At 36.2% G+C, this 20,683-nt stretch overlaps 3 protein-coding genes and 1 long non-coding RNA gene across 4 annotated transcripts; 2 read left to right on the forward strand and 2 right to left on the reverse strand.

The window, feature by feature from the left end:
- Positions 1–9: 9 nt before the first annotated feature.
- Positions 10–14,501, forward strand: LOC126371806 (cytochrome P450 315a1, mitochondrial). Its single transcript, XM_050017169.1, has 8 exons — positions 10–294; positions 689–855; positions 931–1,334; positions 1,438–1,644; positions 1,761–1,897; positions 1,978–2,172; positions 13,800–14,015; positions 14,180–14,501. The coding sequence occupies exons 2-8, from the start codon at positions 689–691 to the stop codon at positions 14,291–14,293; spliced, it is 1,440 nt and encodes a 479-aa protein (XP_049873126.1). The 5' UTR covers positions 10–294; the 3' UTR covers positions 14,294–14,501.
- LOC126371822 (uncharacterized) lies at positions 8,492–10,609 on the reverse strand. Its single transcript, XR_007567085.1, has 3 exons — positions 10,000–10,609; positions 9,328–9,367; positions 8,492–9,159 (listed from the first exon to the last, which is right to left on the reverse strand). It is a non-coding gene; the product is annotated as an uncharacterized LOC126371822 (long non-coding RNA).
- Positions 12,225–13,540, forward strand: LOC126371811 (cytochrome c oxidase assembly protein COX18, mitochondrial). Its single transcript, XM_050017178.1, has one exon. The coding sequence runs from the start codon at positions 12,394–12,396 to the stop codon at positions 13,468–13,470; it is 1,077 nt and encodes a 358-aa protein (XP_049873135.1). The 5' UTR covers positions 12,225–12,393; the 3' UTR covers positions 13,471–13,540.
- On the reverse strand, positions 14,440–20,494 carry LOC126371794 (armadillo repeat-containing protein 5). The gene is made up of 12 exons (XM_050017150.1): positions 20,192–20,494; positions 19,754–19,980; positions 19,444–19,672; positions 19,165–19,333; positions 18,858–19,028; positions 18,166–18,587; positions 17,523–17,862; positions 17,109–17,294; positions 16,562–16,802; positions 16,143–16,251; positions 15,792–15,937; positions 14,440–15,684 (listed from the first exon to the last, which is right to left on the reverse strand). Exons 1-12 carry the CDS (start codon positions 20,435–20,437, stop codon positions 14,925–14,927), a joined length of 3,246 nt encoding a protein of 1,081 aa, XP_049873107.1. The 5' UTR covers positions 20,438–20,494; the 3' UTR covers positions 14,440–14,924.
- Between the last annotated feature and the right edge of the window lie 189 nt (positions 20,495–20,683).

The following is a 20,683-nucleotide window of genomic DNA, read 5'->3' on the forward strand; positions in this document are numbered from 1 at the left end:
ACGGTACCTATAGAAAATATTATTTATAACAAGATCTTTTACCTGGCTGCCTGAGATAGGTAAAAAACTAAAACATTCGTTTCAAATTACCATATTAAAATCATGTTACGGTCAGCGCTACATGCATTATTCACTTCATCTCGTGATAGCGATCTATAAGCAAGAAATTCTGTATCAAGATTTAGGAGGGCAGACTTTATTTTCGCTTCCATATTACAAGGATAAAGTCAACAGTTCATTGAAATTTTGTGAGGTATTATTTAAAAAACGGCTGGTTGTAATTAAATCGAAACAGTGAGTACTTATTTGTGTTTTTTTTAATATAGATACATACAATAATATTAGGTATTTCGTAGTTAACTGACTTCATTTACTTATTTAATGTAGATACTTTTCAGCTAGACTGGAAGTAAGTAATGTAAATAAAAGAATAATAATATGTTCAACTGTCTTATCTTCGCATACAACATGAGCCCCTTGTTGCTCTAAGTAACTTCCCCGTTACCTCATAAATCTCGACTATACCTAGGTTCCTACATGACGTAAAGGCGATATGCGATCACCTCACCGCAACGTTTATCATAAACAAAGTTGTCTTCTGATTTCTCTGTCCACTCTGTTAATGATCACGGGCGTGATTCTATGTCTGTATGTTTGTAATTTCGACAGTGACTATTCTTTATTTTAGATGTTCTATGTAAAAAATCAGATATTGCGCCCTGCGAATTTTAAATTCTTGAGAAGAAGTTCAACTGTAGTGGAAAATACTCTCTTTATTGAAGATATTCCTCACCCAACTTCTCTGCCTGTGTTGGGTACGAAATTGAATTTCCTATTTACTGGAAGTGGAGCAAGGTATAATGATTTTAATTAAATTACATATTTTTGAAGTTGTAGCATCGTCGACCTCATTAGTGATTTTCTTCACAGGTTACACGAATACATCGATCGTCGCCATAAAAAGTTAGGTCCAATATTTCGTGAAAGTTTAGGCAGTAGTTCGGAACTTGTTTTCATCAGTGATCCAGGGCTTATGAAAGCATTATTCTTAAATCTAGAAGGAAAGTATCCAGCTCATATATTGCCTGATCCTTGGTTATTGTATGAGAAATTGTACGGATCCAAAAGAGGGCTTCTTTTTATGAATGGGGAAGAATGGTTAAATTATCGCCGCGTTATGAATAAACATATACTTAGAGAAGGTGTTGAGACTTGGCTACAAAATCCCATTCAAGAAACTATTTCAAAGTTTATTCAAAATTGGAAGAGCAGAGCTGAAACAGAGGCATTTACTCCAGACTTAGAAACTGAGTTTTACAGACTGTCTACTGATGGTATGTATACTATATGGAGGGTAATGCGATGCGATTACGGCTTTCATTATTCTTAATTTAATTTTATGGATAATAGAACACGAAATTAACTCTTTTTTTTCAGTTATTATCAACATTCTGCTTGGTTCAAAATCATCAATTAAAATTGATAAACATTATGAGGAACTATTAGCTTTGTTTTCGGAAACAGTTAAAAATATTTTCTCAACTACTACAAAACTGTACGGTTTGCCTGTAAACTGGATTCAATGTCTTAATTTGAAAAGCTGGCGTGATTTCAAAGATAGCGTTGATTTGTCTTTGTTTTTGGGTAATCATTTATTAATTATATTTATGAAGTATTTTCATTAGAGGCTCGGCGATAAAGTCTGAGTGTGTTGGTGAGAGAAGTCCCTAAAGGACATTTTAATTTTTAATCAATTTCAGCTCAAAAATTAGTTTCGGAAATAATAAACAAAAAGCATGACAGTAATGGTCTGGTGGCAAAATTGTGCGATGAAAATATAAGTCACGACATGATAACGAGAATAATTGCCGACTTCGTAATCGCAGCTGGAGACACAGTAAGTAAATTGTTATGTAAGTACAAAAAGGTATGTATTATTACAGGTATATGTTTTATAATACGAATATTTTATTATAGAGTGCATACACGACTTTGTGGATCCTACTTTTGCTTTCGAAGAACAAATCAATGTGGGAAAATCAACATACAAATGCCAGTATTCATATTAAAAATGTTGTAAAAGAATCGATGAGATTGTATCCTGTAGCCCCATTTTTAACGAGAATTTTGCCTAAAGAGAGCAAGTTAGGGCTTTACAAATTAAAACAAGGGGTAAGTCTGATTTTAGTTGAATCTAACACGTCATATAAATTAATGTATTATGTAACTGAGGTTTTAAAAACTACTAAAATATTACGATATTCTGTACTAGCAACATTTATTATTTTTCTTTTATTTGTACTGTTCTTCGCCTTCGCCAAACATTCTTTTAGTTAGAAAAAAAATCAACAAAAAGTATGCGAAATAATATCAGCCTCATCCGGTTTTAATATTTTCTTACGTTCACTTCACTTAAACAATTCAAATAGGTACTTGGTCAAAGACCTTGTATAGAATAGACCTCAGAACAATAACTAAAGCATAGAAGGAAGGCTAAAATAGCAACAGAACTCTATAATTCTGCTCTACTTTATCTTACGGAACCGGCGTAATGTTAGACAAAGACGCATATACAAAAATTGTTTCGTAATTTCGTAGGTTGTCACAAGTTTTTCATTGCCTAGTGTTGGGTTTCACTTTAGTAATATGTCGATAAAATTAAATTTACTTACAATTAATGTCGATAATTTTTTTTTACAAGATTTCTTTTTGTAGGATGCAATTATCTTCTTCTTGATGAAAGGAGACTCTGTCTCTGATAGGTAAGTATCTAACCATTTTTGGATTATATTGTCTGGTTTATATTAGTTTGGAGCTGCAGCTCACATTCAGGAAGGAAAGAAAATAGCCAACTGTTATCGTTTCATCGGTAAGTATTTTGTAATATTCGAATTTATTTATGATGTCATCCGCCGTGCACTGGTGTCGATCGACGTGCCGTGCAAATTGGAACCGCCGCCGCCGGGTCTTGTAATGTTTTAAAAAATTTAATGAAGAATGTATGATGAAGATGAATGTATGAAATAAAATGTAAGCAAATGGGTTTACTCGAATTTATTAATCACTAAGAAAACCAAAGTTACACAAAAATATAAATAGGTATTTGGAACTTTTAAATCCTAAGGGTACATTCCAGGTATTCAAGGCCACTGGTCATTCGTTAAGCATTATTAAAAAAATAAGAAAGGTATTATAAAAACCTCCCTAGCTCGTTTGCCCTCGGCGGCGGGAAGGAAGCCGAGCCGACTAGAAGCAGCTACCAATAAGCTGTAGCTGTAGCAGTAGCAGAACAGCTGTACAAAACACCCGTCATAGAACAGAACAGCCTTCGTAAAACAGCCGTCACAAAACAACTTCGCAAAACAGCCATCACAAAACAGCCATCCCAAAACACCTCCTGTGGACAAAACGCACAGGGGTAAATCAAACCTCTAGGGGCGGAGGCACAACCCAACTAACTCCCCAAAATCGTATAAAAAGACTCACCTGTCGGAGGTCGAGAAGCCACGTATGCGGCCAACGTACGATGACGTCGATGCCACGACGCTGGGACAAAATGGCGGAGCAACGTGTCCACGCCACGGACACCAAAACCACACCTATTCGGAACAAATCGCACATTAGAATCCTGACCGCAAACACTAACACTCACGAGTCACGACAGATGACAGAAATGTATAACTTACTTACCAGAATAAAAATTTACGAAGATTTGGCGGCGCGTGCGACGGAGTTGCGGGCCACCGGTCACACGCTTATAAACCGCCTAAAAGAAAAACAATGACAACATATATCGACACTGATAATTACGATTAAAATGCTATAACGCATTGTAAAGACAAATTCTCACCCGAAATTCACACTAAAAATCGAAGGTGTGGACACACCCGCTCGGCGGAGCGCTGTCTGGGGAATGCGGCAGCTCGCAGGCGCAGGACTATATAAATCGCCCAATTCAACGCCTACGTCACGGACAAAGCTAGTACGACCTCAATCGTCCGTTAGATGACGCCGCCGTCGCACACTCAAAATGCAAGTTATTAACAAGTCCAAGGACAGGAGACACCGAAAATTCCCAAATATAATTTTGTATTAAATATTGGCACCAACATTCTTCAGCAGCTACTTGACAAGGGACTCCAAGATATAGCCTTCCGCATAATATCGGCACACGCCATCTTCCGGTTACTGGTGGAAAGTCGTCGACTGCGGAGCCCAACGATAGCAAGTCGATGCTCACGGACCTTCCATCGAACAAGGCGAGATGGCGCTGTGTTCAATACTACACAAAAAAGCTATAAAACGGGTCCCCTGTAACTAATCCGGAGGCTGAAAGAAACGGCACTACAATACCTCCCCACCCAAAAGGATTTCCGAGTGAAAAAAAAAAAAATAATTAAAAAAATAAAACAAACGAGGAAATCCCAGCTGGCCCTCCAGCTGATCCCTCAAACAAACCAAAACTCAAACCTCAACAAAAAATATTCAAGTTTAACTTGAAAGAGAAATAATTTTAAAAATTAAAAAAAAACAGACACAAATGCTATTCAAGATAAAGTCGACGAAAAAAAACAATAATCCAAAAAAAAAAAAAAAATAAAAAAAGTAAAACTATAGCAATGAAAATAAATAAAGGCAAAAAATGCCATTCAGTACAAACAGTAAAAAGAAAATCCTAGAAATACAAAGACAAACTTAAAAAGAATAGAAAAAAAATAAAGGCAAAAATGCCATTGCCGGCAGAGGCCGCACAACTTAAAAACTTGCCGAGACGGCACATAAACCACCTGTGCTCACCATGAGCACAACAACATCAGATAGCATCCAAGAAATTCTTCGCATCCAAAAATACTTCGCATCCAAAAAATACTTCGCATCCAAGAAATACTTCGCATCCAAGAAATACTTCGCATCCAAGAAATACTTCGCATTCAAGAAATACATCAATAGCGCGCATACGAGCGCCAAAAACATGTCGGTAAGCAAGTCGCAATGACTCATTACAACAATAATACGTGTCCGTAGCAATAACTACGTCCACCAACGAACACTAACGGCTTCAAAAGCCATCAGTCACAACCACCACTCCCTCAACATCTTAAAATGGTGGGGAAGTGACCTCACCTTACAATTGGCGAGTGCTCGACCCCAACCATCAACAAACACTAATGACTTCAACAGCCATCAGTCACAACTACCACTCTCTCGACATCTCAAAATGGTGGAGAAGTGACCTCACCTTACAATTGGCGAGTGCTCGACCCCAACCATCAATAAACACTAATGACTTCAACAGCCATCAGTCACAACTACCACTCCCTCAACATCCTAAAACGGCGGGGAAGTGACCTCACCTTACTATTGGTGAGTGCTCGACCCCAACCATCAACAAACCACACGATTAGGTACTAATCCCTACCTAACGCGAAACAAAAAAAATAATAAAAAAAGATATAAAAAAAAACGACCCAACTTGTTGATGGCGGCGCGGCGTGCCGCCGGTGTGGCCGCGCGTCCACCCGCAAGCTGCTCGGGAATAAAGTTATAAAGAAGAAAAAAAAATAAAAAAAAATAATAAAAATAACTGGATATGTCGACAGTGGCAGTGTGGGGAACCTAGGGAATACCCACACGTTCACCGTCAACAATATAATAGGCCACAATTCGCCAGTGGCGGCGCGGCGAGCCCCACAGCGGCCGCGCGTCCACCAGTAAATCGGCTCCTACAACAACTAACCTAAAAGACAACTAACCTAAATGATTCCCCAACGCTGCCGGTGTACCCACACCTTCAAAATGTGAAGATGTATAGTACAAGTGGTGGCCCTGCACCACGAAATAATACCTCGTAAATTATTTCATCTTTACGTAATAGACGAAATTTAATTAGACGTCCTTCCAATCCCATGATTAAAAAAAATGAATGACCAATGTACTTTAACAAAGATTTAACTAAGTACTAAGTTTTAAAGAAAAAAATAATCAAAGAATATTTTCATTAACTAAATACCTACTTGAAAAGTAAAAATAAATGCAAATAAACAAAATGCAAATGTAAAAAAAAATATAGTTATTTATAAAACTAACAATGTATAAATGTTGTTTATTTAACGTAATTAATCCAATTCAAAAGATTTACTTATTAGAATTTATCCGGTAATAGAATACAAAACTATTAAGCAAACAATAGCTCAACAATAAAAGATTGTACACGTAATACTAACGAGCGTGTAAAAAAACAGAACCAGTTTATTTGCTATGAGCTCAAAAGGAATGCAACATAAACAACAAGCATGTAGGTACTTATGTATAGCCGTGGTTATACAACCAAGAACTATAATTTCACTAGACAGCAAGTTAAATGTTTAATTGAAATTTGGCCGAAATGATTTTATAAATTGTTGCATAATTTGAAAGAATTTACAAATTGTAAATAAACCTTGAGGGTATAAATCAAAAATATAATTCTAAACTCACACCAAGTTTCATAAAATTTTGAAGAAAAAAAACTGTATAGCAAAGCTAAGCAGTAAACTAGCAACAATAATAATTTTACTCAAGAATGTTAAAAATTTAAAGTTACATTCAAAAAAAACCTTTGTAGGGTATATAATGTTTTGTTTTATAAAAGCAAATTTGTGATAAAAACAAAAAAGTAAGCTCAAAATTTTAAGAAACAATTTAAGAAGTTTAATTATACAGCAAAAAAGCTGCAACGCAGTATAATTTTTTAATGAAATGTTATAAAATGCTATACGAGTTCAAAGTCCAAACTTTAAAAGTATGCAAAGCAAAAGAAATAATATATAATGCAAATGTAGATTTAAAAACACAGTTATACAAAATAGTTTGTAGGTATATGTAAATTAACTTGTTTCGTTTAAAGCACACATCAATATGAACACGATAAATCTTATTTACTAGGGGGTAAATGAAGAAACACCACCACCACACAATTTGTTCTTTTTACACGTTACAAAAAAAATTACAACGAATGACCAGCCGATCCTCGAGCAAAAGACCGAAGACCGGGAGCGTACCCTGAACCTTTAGACCTCAGTAATCGGGCGCCATGTAATGTTTTAAAAAATTTAATGAAGAATGTATGATGAAGATGAATGTATGAAATAAAATGTAAGCAAATGGGTTTACTCGAATTTATTAATCACTAAGAAAACCAAAGTTACACAAAAATATAAATAGGTATTTGGAACTTTTAAATCCTAAGGGTACATTCCAGGTATTCAAGGCCACTGGTCATTCGTTAAGCATTATTAAAAAAATAAGAAAGGTATTATAAAAACCTCCCTAGCTCGTTTGCCCTCGGCGGCGGGAAGGAAGCCGAGCCGACTAGAAGCAGCTACCAATAAGCTGTAGCTGTAGCAGTAGCAGAACAGCTGTACAAAACACCCGTCATAGAACAGAACAGCCTTCGTAAAACAGCCGTCACAAAACAACTTCGCAAAACAGCCATCACAAAACAGCCATCCCAAAACACCTCCTGTGGACAAAACGCACAGGGGTAAATCAAACCTCTAGGGGCGGAGGCACAACCCAACTAACTCCCCAAAATCGTATAAAAAGACTCACCTGTCGGAGGTCGAGAAGCCACGTATGCGGCCAACGTACGATGACGTCGATGCCACGACGCTGGGACAAAATGGCGGAGCAACGTGTCCACGCCACGGACACCAAAACCACACCTATTCGGAACAAATCGCACATTAGAATCCTGACCGCAAACACTAACACTCACGAGTCACGACAGATGACAGAAATGTATAACTTACTTACCAGAATAAAAATTTACGAAGATTTGGCGGCGCGTGCGACGGAGTTGCGGGCCACCGGTCACACGCTTATAAACCGCCTAAAAGAAAAACAATGACAACATATATCGACACTGATAATTACGATTAAAATGCTATAACGCATTGTAAAGACAAATTCTCACCCGAAATTCACACTAAAAATCGAAGGTGTGGACACACCCGCTCGGCGGAGCGCTGTCTGGGGAATGCGGCAGCTCGCAGGCGCAGGACTATATAAATCGCCCAATTCAACGCCTACGTCACGGACAAAGCTAGTACGACCTCAATCGTCCGTTAGATGACGCCGCCGTCGCACACTCAAAATGCAAGTTATTAACAAGTCCAAGGACAGGAGACACCGAAAATTCCCAAATATAATTTTGTATTAAATATTGGCACCAACATTCTTCAGCAGCTACTTGACAAGGGACTCCAAGATATAGCCTTCCGCATAATATCGGCACACGCCATCTTCCGGTTACTGGTGGAAAGTCGTCGACTGCGGAGCCCAACGATAGCAAGTCGATGCTCACGGACCTTCCATCGAACAAGGCGAGATGGCGCTGTGTTCAATACTACACAAAAAAGCTATAAAACGGGTCCCCTGTAACTAATCCGGAGGCTGAAAGAAACGGCACTACAGTCTAAGCCGCACAGACGGTAAGAGGCCCGATGGGGTCACGCCATAGACATAGAAAAGAGTATGGACTGGAAATACCTACAGAAAAAACGTGCCACTCTGTAAACATAAAATGGCGGTCTTTACTAGGGCTACAAGCTGTTTCAATAATAGGATTACCATACTCGTACCTACTAGATATAGCATTATACTTAAAAAAATACGGCATACAAGTATTCATAAGAGAACAGAAAGGGAAAGTAAAAGGTAGGTAGGTGGTGTACTGTATCTTTCGTGTAAAACTTGTAAGTATTGTATGTTGTGTGCAATAAAGTATATTTGTATTTGTAAAGGAAGGTTTAGTCAAGATTTATCTAAGTCGCTTACACAAATCTATAACATTCATTACATTCTTTATTGGGCGCAGTTCGTATCAACCTGGAGTGTTGGAGTAGGAGTAAATAAGAACAGGAGGTAAAATGAAATATAAATTAGATCGTAAATCTGTTCATTTTCATTAGCAAGTATTTATTTCACACGTTATTAATTATGTACATTATATTTACAATAAATACAAATTTATTAATTTCTAAACAGTGTCAATTTGCTTAGAAACTGTCTTTGTGACACCCTGTCACATTGTTTTTTTTTTTCATTAAGTCGTTTGATCTTGAGGCGGGACTTGTTCAGCTTTTCTTTTAAATTTTTCATCTCGTCTTCTTGAACTGACTGAAATAAAGTTTAATAATAATGTTAAAATAGTATATGTACAAAATAATCTATAAAAATAAAAGTAAAATATATCTGATTTAAGTGCATTGTGCAGCTGGTTGAATTATACACTCTATATATGTATATCAGGTTAAAAATATAAAAAAAGAAAATTATTTGATATACCTTTTCATGTAAATCCAGTCGACACTTTTGGATTTAATATCTGAAATCAAAGATAATAATAATTTACTTATATAAAACGTGTACAACTCATAATTGTTTAGACATAAAACAACTACAGACTTAGTATATACTAAGTTTATTAAGTACATAATAATATGTAGTTGAATGATAGATAGTATAAACGTGTTGTGATAACATGATACAAATATCTTATCTATCTATCCAGCAGTGAGATGATGCAGGCTAGGCTGAAATTTAAATTTAAACACCATTTCATCTGTCTGATCTATAATGTTCAATGTAGGAATAGCATCGTCTCGAAGACGCCTCCACTTTGAATTAGGAACACACATAAATGAATCCGCAGTAAAATGTTTCGAGCAAATACGGCTGTACTTATTTGGAATCCAATTTCGTCTATTAATGCGAATTATCCATTCTTTCTCTTTGTTATCGTCTACAGGAAATCTAAAAATTAAAAGTATCGATAATTTTAGTACATCACTATGGACAATCAACATAACCTCAAATCAATTCCGTATTCATCGATGAAACGTATAATATAATGGATATCTCAAATATTTTATGCTACAAATCTATTCAGCAAAACATATTACTTTCCTAAAATTGTTCAGCAGTTCACATTTCACTAGAAAATTACAAAAAACTTACCGATGAAACGACAGAAGTTGTTGGCTATTTTCTTTTCTTCCTGAATGTGAGCTGCAGCCCCATACCACACAAGACATAATGTCACACAGTCGAGACACTCAATTATTTGATATAAATAAAAGTTTCTTTCCATTTATTTGGAAAAATATTGTTAAATTATCACTTAAAACAATCTGAACACAAGACACTCGTAAACACAGTTGACGCGACCGTGTCAAATAGTTCGGTAAATATAAGTAAAATCTTCTTATGTATGTTACTATGTATTTGGCCGAGTTAAAATGAGTCCAATAGGTCCAAATGACATTTCATGTTGTGACAACCTCGGAAAAAATGAAGCAAAGAGCGAATCATTTGTCCTTTTCTCACTCATAGTTTGTGTCGTAAGCTAGAAGAGAGCCGGTTTATAGTTTCTGAATTCTTATTTTAGCCTTCCTTCTATGCTTTAGTTATTGTTCTGAGGAATAGACGGAGCATATTTAAGACGAAAGAAAAACATAGGTTTTGTCTTTCGCACTCATGTGAGCCGTCATAAGTTAAAAAGAGATAAATATACTATCGTTGTAACGTCTTTTGTACTCGTGTAGCGGGTTTGTTATAGAAACGTACCTATAGTATATGTTTTTGTATCAGAACCACTAGTGCCGTTCCATGTCTTTATCGACATTATTATTGGCTAAATATTTCATGTTAGTCCAACATCTAAAAAAATATTGCGGCCACCCTTTGGTTGCTATAAATCACATACCTACCCTTTTATAAAAATTAAATACACGTTTTTCATTGACTTGACCGGCAATCGAATCGGCTCTCGATACAAGAAGTAGACGACCTTCTAGTATATTTCGGGGATTATCTCAATGCGATTAAAGAATAAAAGCAAATACTTCTTTATAAGATTTTTATTCAATATAGTTAGAATACAATGACTACGAAGCACTGAACAATTCCGACTTTTGGTGATAAAAAAAAATATTTCCTCTTGTTCACTTTCTTTAGAAGTGTATAGTGTCGGCTCTGGTCGTTATAACTTTACCTGCAAGAATGGCACATATTAACGTGGAGCACACAAATACACAAGCATTGCATGTTTACACATTGCACATAGAAGGAATAATCACAGGTAATTACAAAAATTGTTATTCATACTAATTATTTATAGAAGGAATAATCACAGGTAATTACCAAAATAGTTATTCATACTAATTATTTTGTGCAATACAGAATATTTGTATTGTATTGAAATATTTTTTCCATGCTAATGTAGAATACAAAAACGAAATAGCTGCAAATTTATCTATAAACTTATAACTAAACTTAAACTCACCTTATGTGAGATATGTGAGTGAATATTGTTGGTACTGCATCTCTATGTAATATTTTTGTTTGGTATCCTGCTCGATAGAAAGCAAGATACATCGAAATGTAATTAGCACAGGCTTAAATAAGGAGAAGGCGTCCTTCAGAAGAGAGAATCATCTCGTTTCATGGTCTGAATCTAATTGTTTCTTAATTTCTTGTTTCGTAAATTAGGATATTTAGGAAATCTGGAAAATACAATATCTTTATGTAATCTTCATCCAAATCGGAAACAGGTCGAAAAATAAATTAAACGTGAATAGAATAACGCAACATGTAGATGTTACATTCAAACATAATATTATGTTATCGATATCAAAGGACAACACTACTTATAATACTTTGGGTACATGATCTGTCAAAGCTGATTAACGTAAAATGTGAAATCAATTATTTGTACAAATGTGACGGCTTTGCTGAAAATATGCGTCTGCATCGTGTTTAGGGCTCAATAAACTTTACAAAAACCAGACCAGGTAATGTATTTCTTGCACACAAACATGTATTATGTGGTCGATAACTTACCCATGGTGAGACATTGTTTGATCGTTCTCCATTATAACACCCATTCTACTCTCACAACCAATAGCTACGCAAGCCATGGTTCATAATGAATAACTATTTCACAGATTGTTTATATAAAAGTTAAAATAATGTCCCAAAACACCAAAAAACTAACGGCAGGTTTGGTATCCAGCTGACTACCACAACATCTCAAAACGGTAAACACTGACGTTCTAGACAGCGGTGTTTGTCTATGTTTGTTTCTTTTTTCCACAGAGATTGTTGCCATAGGAAAGAAAGAGAGCTGTGATAGTTTGATCGTCACTCTAAAATATTATCCGTCTATTCTATACAAGGTCTTTGTACTTGGTCCTTGAAACAAACCCAAAAAATTATAAATTTTAATGTTAAACGATACTGTAAATGTCATATCAAATCAGCTGGTTTTGACATATAACTTGCGAAGAAAATAATAGGTTGTTTAAAAAATGTATTTTTCGTGATTTATAAATAAAAATATCTCTTTTAAAGATGAATTGTTATAGATTTTCTACTAAATTGAAGTTTTCGTCACTAGTGCAAAGTAGTCGAGCATTTAGTGTATTAAGTAATGGCGTGGAATGCAGCAGAAGGGAGATTTTTGTTCAGCAATATCCAAAACATTTACAGAAGAATATCCTCACGCCTTTCACATGCCATAAAAGGACTTTATCACTGGATGGATTTGTAAAATGGCAAGAACAAACTTATAGTAGCATAGCAAACAGCTCTCTCGTGAATTTTATGCAAGAAGGGCTATTGTATGTCCATGACACAACTGGTCTGCCTTGGTGGGCTACAATAGTTACGTCTACAGTGTTAGTACGAACTTTGATGACATTACCCCTTACAGTATACCAGAACTTTATACTAGCTAAAGTAGAGAACATAAGTCTAGAATTAAAAGATTTAGTCAATGAGTTGAAGAAGGAAACAGCAATAGCAAGGAAGGCGTATAATTTAACAGACAAGCAAACTGTGATATTGTACAGAAGATCACTCAAGAAGCAGTGGCGGAAACTAATAGAGAGAGATAACTGTCATCCCTTCAAAGCAAGTATGGTTATATGGTTCCAAATTCCTATATGGGTGTGCATATCTTTTGCCTTGAGAAACTTAGTGTACATGCACCCACCAGATCCTTCAGCTGTTGTGACGTTCATGGAGCTCTCTGCCGGAGGGATTGGTTGGATTCCTAACTTAACAGAGCCAGATCATTCTCTTATATTACCTGTAGCATTTGGACTGATCAATTTGGCCATCATTGAAATACAAAGTGTATCAAAACTAAGACAGCCATCTAAAATGTACAATGTGTTTACAAATGTATTCAGAGTATTTTCTGTGGTGATGATACCAGTTGCAGCAAGTGTGCCCTCTTGTATGTGCTTGTATTGGGTAACTTCAAGTGGTTTTGGCCTTATGCAGAACTTGATGCTGCTTTCCCCAGCATTGAGAAGAAAGTTGAAGATACCAGAGGCACCAAGTGAACTTGAAAATCCCTATAGCCATATAAAAGGAGAACTTAGTGCTAAGTTACAAAGAATTGTACCTAAAAAGTTAAAGTGAATCTTGTTCTAAGTGATCATATAGTTTCATAAAGTACCTATTTTGTATTAAAATAAAAGTTTGGACAATTTGTTGCTGTTTAATTGATTGAAAAATTGTTCTCATTTACAGGCCCTAGTCCCACTTTTATTGTACTATGTAAGTTACACAATCTGTGTTAACTAGTCAATTAATTTATATTTAATTTTCTATAAACATTACTATAGTTACTCCATGATAACGGGTCTTGCCAAGTAGTTAATCAAATCAAATCAATCAAATATGCGTCAGTCAAGTCACGTCATAAAAAATAACTATGTATTGGTTTTATACAAATTATGATATTTCAGACACCGATCATTTGCTCAATTTATACATCAGCCAGGGATGAGAAAAATTTTAGTAAGGCAAATGAGTTTTTACCCTACCGGTGGGACAGGAATGACCCTAGGAAGCAAGATCTGAAGAACCACACACCCTCAGCATCTTTGCCGTTTGCGCTTGGCGCCAGATCTTGCATTGGGAAAAAGATCGCCATGATGCAGCTGACTGAGGTCGTAAGCCAGGTAAATGAGAAAAAGTAATTGTAGTCAAACTTTAGAGCATTGCACAGTTCCTATGGTTCACTGTTACAAGACAACTAAAATATCCTGAATAAGCCACAGTAGCCTACTAATAGAGCTGCCAATTTATGTAATCAGTCGATGTTTAAGATTTTTTGTTTTTTCAGATAACAAACAACTTTGAGTTGCAATGCTTGAACAGCACAGAAATAAAGCCCATAATGTCACAAGTGTTGGTTCCCGATCAGCATATTAAGCTATTGATATCACTGAAAAAGTAGAATTGGACATACCTTTACCATACTGCACTCTAGATTTAGAACTGTTACTTATGTTTTTAGCTTTTTTAATTTATTTAATGAATAATTATATACATATATCTAATTGGTTGGTTAATAAACTTTTTTTAAGAACGAAAAGAAATACATTATATTAATTTTATATTGCAATAAATTACAAATACATTATATTATATACATTTTAAAGTGTGATGTATTGTTTTATTCCACGCCAAATTACCATCCCAATTACTTTATTATATAACCATTAAAGCAACATGTGAAGATTAACAATAACAGGAATGTTATATGTAATAGAAGGCACGGAATTACGTACGATTAAATGGCAGTGTAAAAATACTTATTATTATAACGATAAAGTTTATTGTTAATCTAACATAAATGCATTCTTACGCAAAAAGTAAAAACTGGTAAAGTGATAAGATAACATATAAAATATTTGTCTATTATTTGTTGCTACATATAACAATTATATATAGTTAATGTTTCATTCGAATGCTGTCGTCAAATCATTATCCAAATGATTTATTACGATCGCATGTGTTCACGTGTAGATGCAAAAAAAATCACTGAAGTATTTGCTAGCGCCTATTATCTTCAACGCTCCTAACGTCTACTTCACTAATTGTCTCAAAATCATGGATTTAATATCGTCAAGCCATTGGTCCTTGTATTTTAAGCTGAGTATTGTTTGAAACGACTTCGTTCGATCCGACTCCCTCATCTTTCCAGTTAGCAAATATGCAACAGACTCTACACAGAGGAACCCCATACCTTCGCTTAGCGACCATACGTAGATCTTATCAGCTGTCTCTGGTGTTAGTAGAAATTGGAGAATAGCACTGCTGAGTAACTCCTTTAATTTTTCAAATAAAAACCTATCAGATAGCAATAACACTTCTAAATTCGTTTCCAACTTATCAGCTATTGGGAATATCTGTACTTCACATTTGGGATTATTTAACCCACAATGTAGAAGTGTTAAAAGATATTCTAGAGCAGACTTTGATACATTTTTTAATCTGACGCGTTTCTCAACAGATTCTTTGAAGCGTCCCATAAGCATAGCGCTGAACACTTCAGAGTTCTGGCATAAGAAAACTTTGTTTGCTTGCACTGTTGATTGATCATCTAGTTCAAAAGTGACTACGTCATCGACCGAGAGGTTGTCTAATATAGGGTCGTAACTGACGCATATTTTGTCTTTGAACCTGTTTTCTAACATTTTGGGGTCCTTGATGTGGAGGTTGGTGGCCAGCTTGACGAGGGCGGTGACGCATTCCTGTATATCTTCCTTGGACTCCGCGATGATCGTGAACAGGAAATTCAACGCGCTGCAGTCGATGAAATATTTCTTCAGGGGCTTTTCTGTCCTGTAACAGAAAAATATATTGGAATTATAATAAGTACCCACTTAAGTACTATACAGCATGACTTTACACATTATTTATGTGCATGGATGTACGAAATAGTAATTTACCTGACAATATATGGTAGTGTCAGTGAAAGGGTTTGTTTCATACAATGGCTGCCCTTTAACAGTTGGTAGCTAATTTCCCCGATGCCGTAACTCGACTCTGCTAGTATAGTCAACTGTGATAGTAGTTTTGCGCTTAGTCTTACAATCTGAAAGCGGAAGTACACACAATAATTACGATTTGAACCACGTTTTTAAAACTAGAATAGCTTAGGTGTTATATATAAATATAAACGATACACATACAAAGAAAAAACAATTACGCTTATCGCTCAAGTTCTGTTTCTTGCCTAGTAAATCAATCAATTCTCAACTTTACTACAGTTAAAACTAAAGGTATAACAAACAACTTACTTGTTTACATTGCTGACATTTTGTTGGCGGATGTTTAGAACTGACTGACATATTGTGTAGACGTAATGCAAGTCTGTGTTTCAGAATACTCATCAGGCAGAGAGCATTGCTGGAAGAAAATAAAACATGTATCTAACATACTCATTTTATGGATATAAGTTACACATACAGAACTATCATAAAGTGGGCGTAAGTGTGGGCGACCTTTATGTAGACTCTATTAAAATATCAAGTTAAAGTTATTTTATTTAAATATTTAAGTTTTTAAGAAAATACTTCATCATACCCCTTTAAAACGTAGCATGATTAGAATGACATCAGGACAGATATATAGTACGCGAAAGAGACGAGCAGTATGTCACTTTAATGATACTTCGTTTTAAGAGTATAGTTTCTGCAAACTGGGCAAAAATGCTCACCTAAGCACTCTAGCCAGTATACGTGCTGCCCTGCCAAGCGGCCGCTTACACCGTTCTACATAGTCTAGCAGCGCGTTCAGACATTCTTTTCCTGTGAGTAACTCTAGCGTGTGGTTAGGGACCGGCTCTTCGCGAATAGACCCGTAGGAACTACAGGCTCCGTGAGATACTCTGAATAGTAACACAAGCACGCATGCTATACGAGACGATTTTGTATTCGTGTCAATTTTAATTGTATCATCTGAAAAGACAAGAAAATGATTTTAATTTACCAGCCATAAGCTTAGAATGGTGTTTTGCTGTCTACTGATGGATGTAGATTGCTGGTCTTCAGATACTCGCTTAGAAGACATGGTAGCAATGTCTACATTTCAAATTGTGGTTCAGTTTTCACTCTGTCACTATATCAGACTAATTGGTAATCAAAACCAAAGCTATTTTCGAATCATTTTCCCGTTTTCACGGGGTCCACTTGCCTAATCTGAAGGTTTGACAGGTTCAGTTTTTTTTCAGGCTATTTTAGAATATAATAACGAACAAAATATACCTTCTAAAGGTACTTCCTCAAGGCTGTCGTCATCATCCATGATGAGCTCATCAAGGTCGTGCGCCACCTGGGCCGCGTCCAGCTCCGCTACAGCGCGGTCGGCGCTCATCTCCGTGTCCTCGGGTTCGCCCTCCACCTCGCTGCACACCGGCGAGTAACGACCTGATACCTCTGAGTCTGAGCTCTCTGGAAATGTTTGTGATTATGTCAACTGCTAATTTTGGGGTTTAAACCTCCTGTTACACCATGGTTAGATTTGTGATAAGCCAAAAACCCAAAACTTTCATAAATAGGGGTCTATTTCCCAGAAAAGGTGTTGTTTTAGCTGTCTGATTGGCGATCGTGGTTCTCCAATATCCTGAAGCGTTTAAATATAATAAAGGTGAGGAAAGAATACAAAAAATACAATTGTACCTTCATTACCGCTAAACGGTGACGTAGGTCCAGAACTACTAGGACTCCATTGATACTCCGTCCAATATGGAGAAGCGGAACTACATTCGCCAGTACTAACGCCCGATTCAGGACTCCAATCCCATCGAGCGCGCTTGTTGCTTGAGAATCCTCTGTATTCAGGGCTGAAGCCAGATTGGTTGCCTTCGGAATATGGAGATAAAGGCCCCTGTTCGGATCTATCTGGACTCATGGCAGGCGGCCGATACATCTGCGAGGGAACATGCCATTCTGGACTTTTAGGTTCCCAGTAAACACCAGCCGACCAGTCCTTGCTAGCCATTTTGATTAGCTGCGATTTCTGTGGAAACATTAAAGATATTTTATGAATAATTTAGATGCTATAAGATGTTATAAAAACAGTAGTTAGTTATACAGTGTATTAGGGACATCGTAAGGAATACTGAGGGGTGATCCAGACCATGATTCTGTGTTAATATCAAGTCGAACTTTCCGTCGCAAAATTCATGATTTTGTGTTTTTTTAAATTATTTTCAATTCTATACTTTTGCGATGGAAATTTCCACTTGATGATATCTCAGAATAATGGTAAGAATCATCCATCAGTTTTCATTATCATGTCACTAACACCCTGTATACGGACCTTTTTAAACATTTTCGGGCTTCTAGATCTTGCTCTTTTGAGGCACTTGTTCCGTCGTGGTGGCGGATTGTCGTCATCGCTCTGACTGTCATCTGTTGCGTCACTGTCCACTGCATCGACAAACCCAACGATCATGTTATCTCTCTCTATAACAACTTTTAACTCATCCTCGTTCTTAGAAGATGGCTGGCTCCTACGTCTCGTAAAGAGACTGCATTTATTCTCAACAAGACTTTCTGTTTGTGGTGATGTGTCAACTTTTATAGTCTTAACACTCTCATTTACTTTATTCAAATCTGAAGTCTCACTTAACACATCCGCATTTTCCAAGTTATTGTGTTCAAATTCCATTGTGGTGAGATATTTGGTTAGTTCCTCTGTCAGCAGACTTATAAGACCTTCATTAACAAGGATTTGGAAGGCTGTAAAGTGCAAAGTAAAGATAATGTTTACAAAGATCAGAATCAACAAGCAATATTAAAAGAAGAGTATACTATAAAATTCAATAGGCACATAAAATACTATACTAATAGTGCAATGGTGTCAATAAAAAAAAAATGGACTATTAGATTGATGTAATGAATATCTGATAACAGTAAGTTATACTCATAAAGTTGGCAAGTTATAGCATTATATTGCTGCATTTTTTACTAACTTTAACTCTCCTTAGAAAATTTGCTCCAGGTACTTACAAGTGTCATCAAAAACATACTGCAGCAGCGCGTGCATGGCGTGCGGGCTGACCTTGGCGGCGGCCACCAGCAGAGGTAGGCCTCCACAATGCCGCAGGCGAGACCTGTTTACTGATTCGCCGCTCAGCTGGGCTAAAGCACGCGCCGCACCCTCTGGCCACCACAGCACCTCTGTGAGCATAGGGATACATTTTATAAGTTGTGGTAACCTTAAATTGAGTTATGGAGCAACAAAAAAAGGGCAGGTGCCATATGAATGAAGCCTGAATTGGATCAAACAACACAACTAATATTGCTAGATACCGACCTGAAGTCTTCTGCAAAATCCCCACAAGACACTCAACCAGGCCGGCAATGCCAAGCAGGGGCCGACATGGAGATAAGTAACACAAATTCATGAGGCATTTAAGTGACAGAGATTCATAAGTTTTGGTAAGTGCTACAAGACATTGATATCCTCTACCATCACCTTGAAGCTGCAACAATATATATTTTAAATTACTTATTACCAATTGGTATAAAATGAGTCAGTTATCACACCTAATTGAAGCTTTTATGTGTATAAATTATAAACTATAAATAATACCTGTTCAGCACAAGATGCTGTAGCATGTGTTGTGAAGTAGCCTAAACATTTCAGTATACCAGTAATAAGCTCTTCTTGGCTCTTCCTTAGGCCATCACTTGCTTTGGTTGCAGCAGCTGTCTTTATTATCCCAGCAGACTCACACTCAGTTGTCAACAGTATGGTGATACATCTGACTGCATTCAAACTTAACATCTCCTCTCTTTTGTCTATTACCATCCATAATTGCCTGCAGTATCAGAGATAAAATAAATCCAATTAGTTATTTATCTTTTAAGACCATCTGAATTGACTTAAAGGGTGTACTTACCTTATAGCCCTTACACTCATAGTCAAAGTAGGATAGGAAGTATTTTTATCTCTATTTTCAATAAGGGTAACCAGGGCTGTGACTGCTCCATGGTTATGCAAAGCTTCAGCATTGATGTTTTTTTGTGCCAGGTTGCCAATAAGTCGACAGGCTCTCCCAACTATACTGTCACGACATACCGTTTTAAGAATGGCTACTAGTGGCCCATAACTATTTAGTTTGCCTACCTGAAATAATATTTTGAGTTTTTACTTTATGTACAAAGTATAAAAATATAATATGTACCAATTAATCTAATGCTTATAATTAATATAGATATACCAACTTTAAATAGGCACTCACACCTACTATCTGAAATATGTATGCTTCATAAGTACTTGACAGAAATTGTAACAAAGACATGTTATGATTTTCTACTATATGTGCTAAGATCCTTACCAATAAACTACTCTCTTCTTCTAAGCAACAATTCCCAAGAATACTTAGAGTAATATCGAGAATTCGTTCATTTGGTTTACGTAAATGTGGTAGTAAATAATCCAAGCCTCCACATTCGCGAAATAGTTTAATGCCATTGTCATTTATGGTGATTTTGCTCCTAATTTTCAATAAACTTTCTTGCACTCGACTTGAAGAAGGTGATTTTAATCCTTCTATACTAGATTTAACATAGTTTTTATCCATTTTAAAATAAAATTTTAACACATTTTTGTTGACAAAATTTTATTTGACAGACAGAGCCACAAGCAACAGACAGCTGTTTTTGTCTATGATTAACGATATTTGAAATCGATTTTTTTGGGCAACGTAGTCGTGTAGCCTGGAAAGTCCCTTATTGAAATGCCGGGTGAAATGTGAAACGATACCGCTTGACTTCAAATTAAAATAAAATTGAGCCCTAAACTTTAAAAATTGATACTGGCCAAAATC

The sequence above is a fragment of the Pectinophora gossypiella genome, chromosome 13, assembly GCF_024362695.1.
Source record: "Pectinophora gossypiella chromosome 13, ilPecGoss1.1, whole genome shotgun sequence".
NCBI lineage: Eukaryota > Metazoa > Arthropoda > Insecta > Lepidoptera > Gelechiidae > Pectinophora > Pectinophora gossypiella.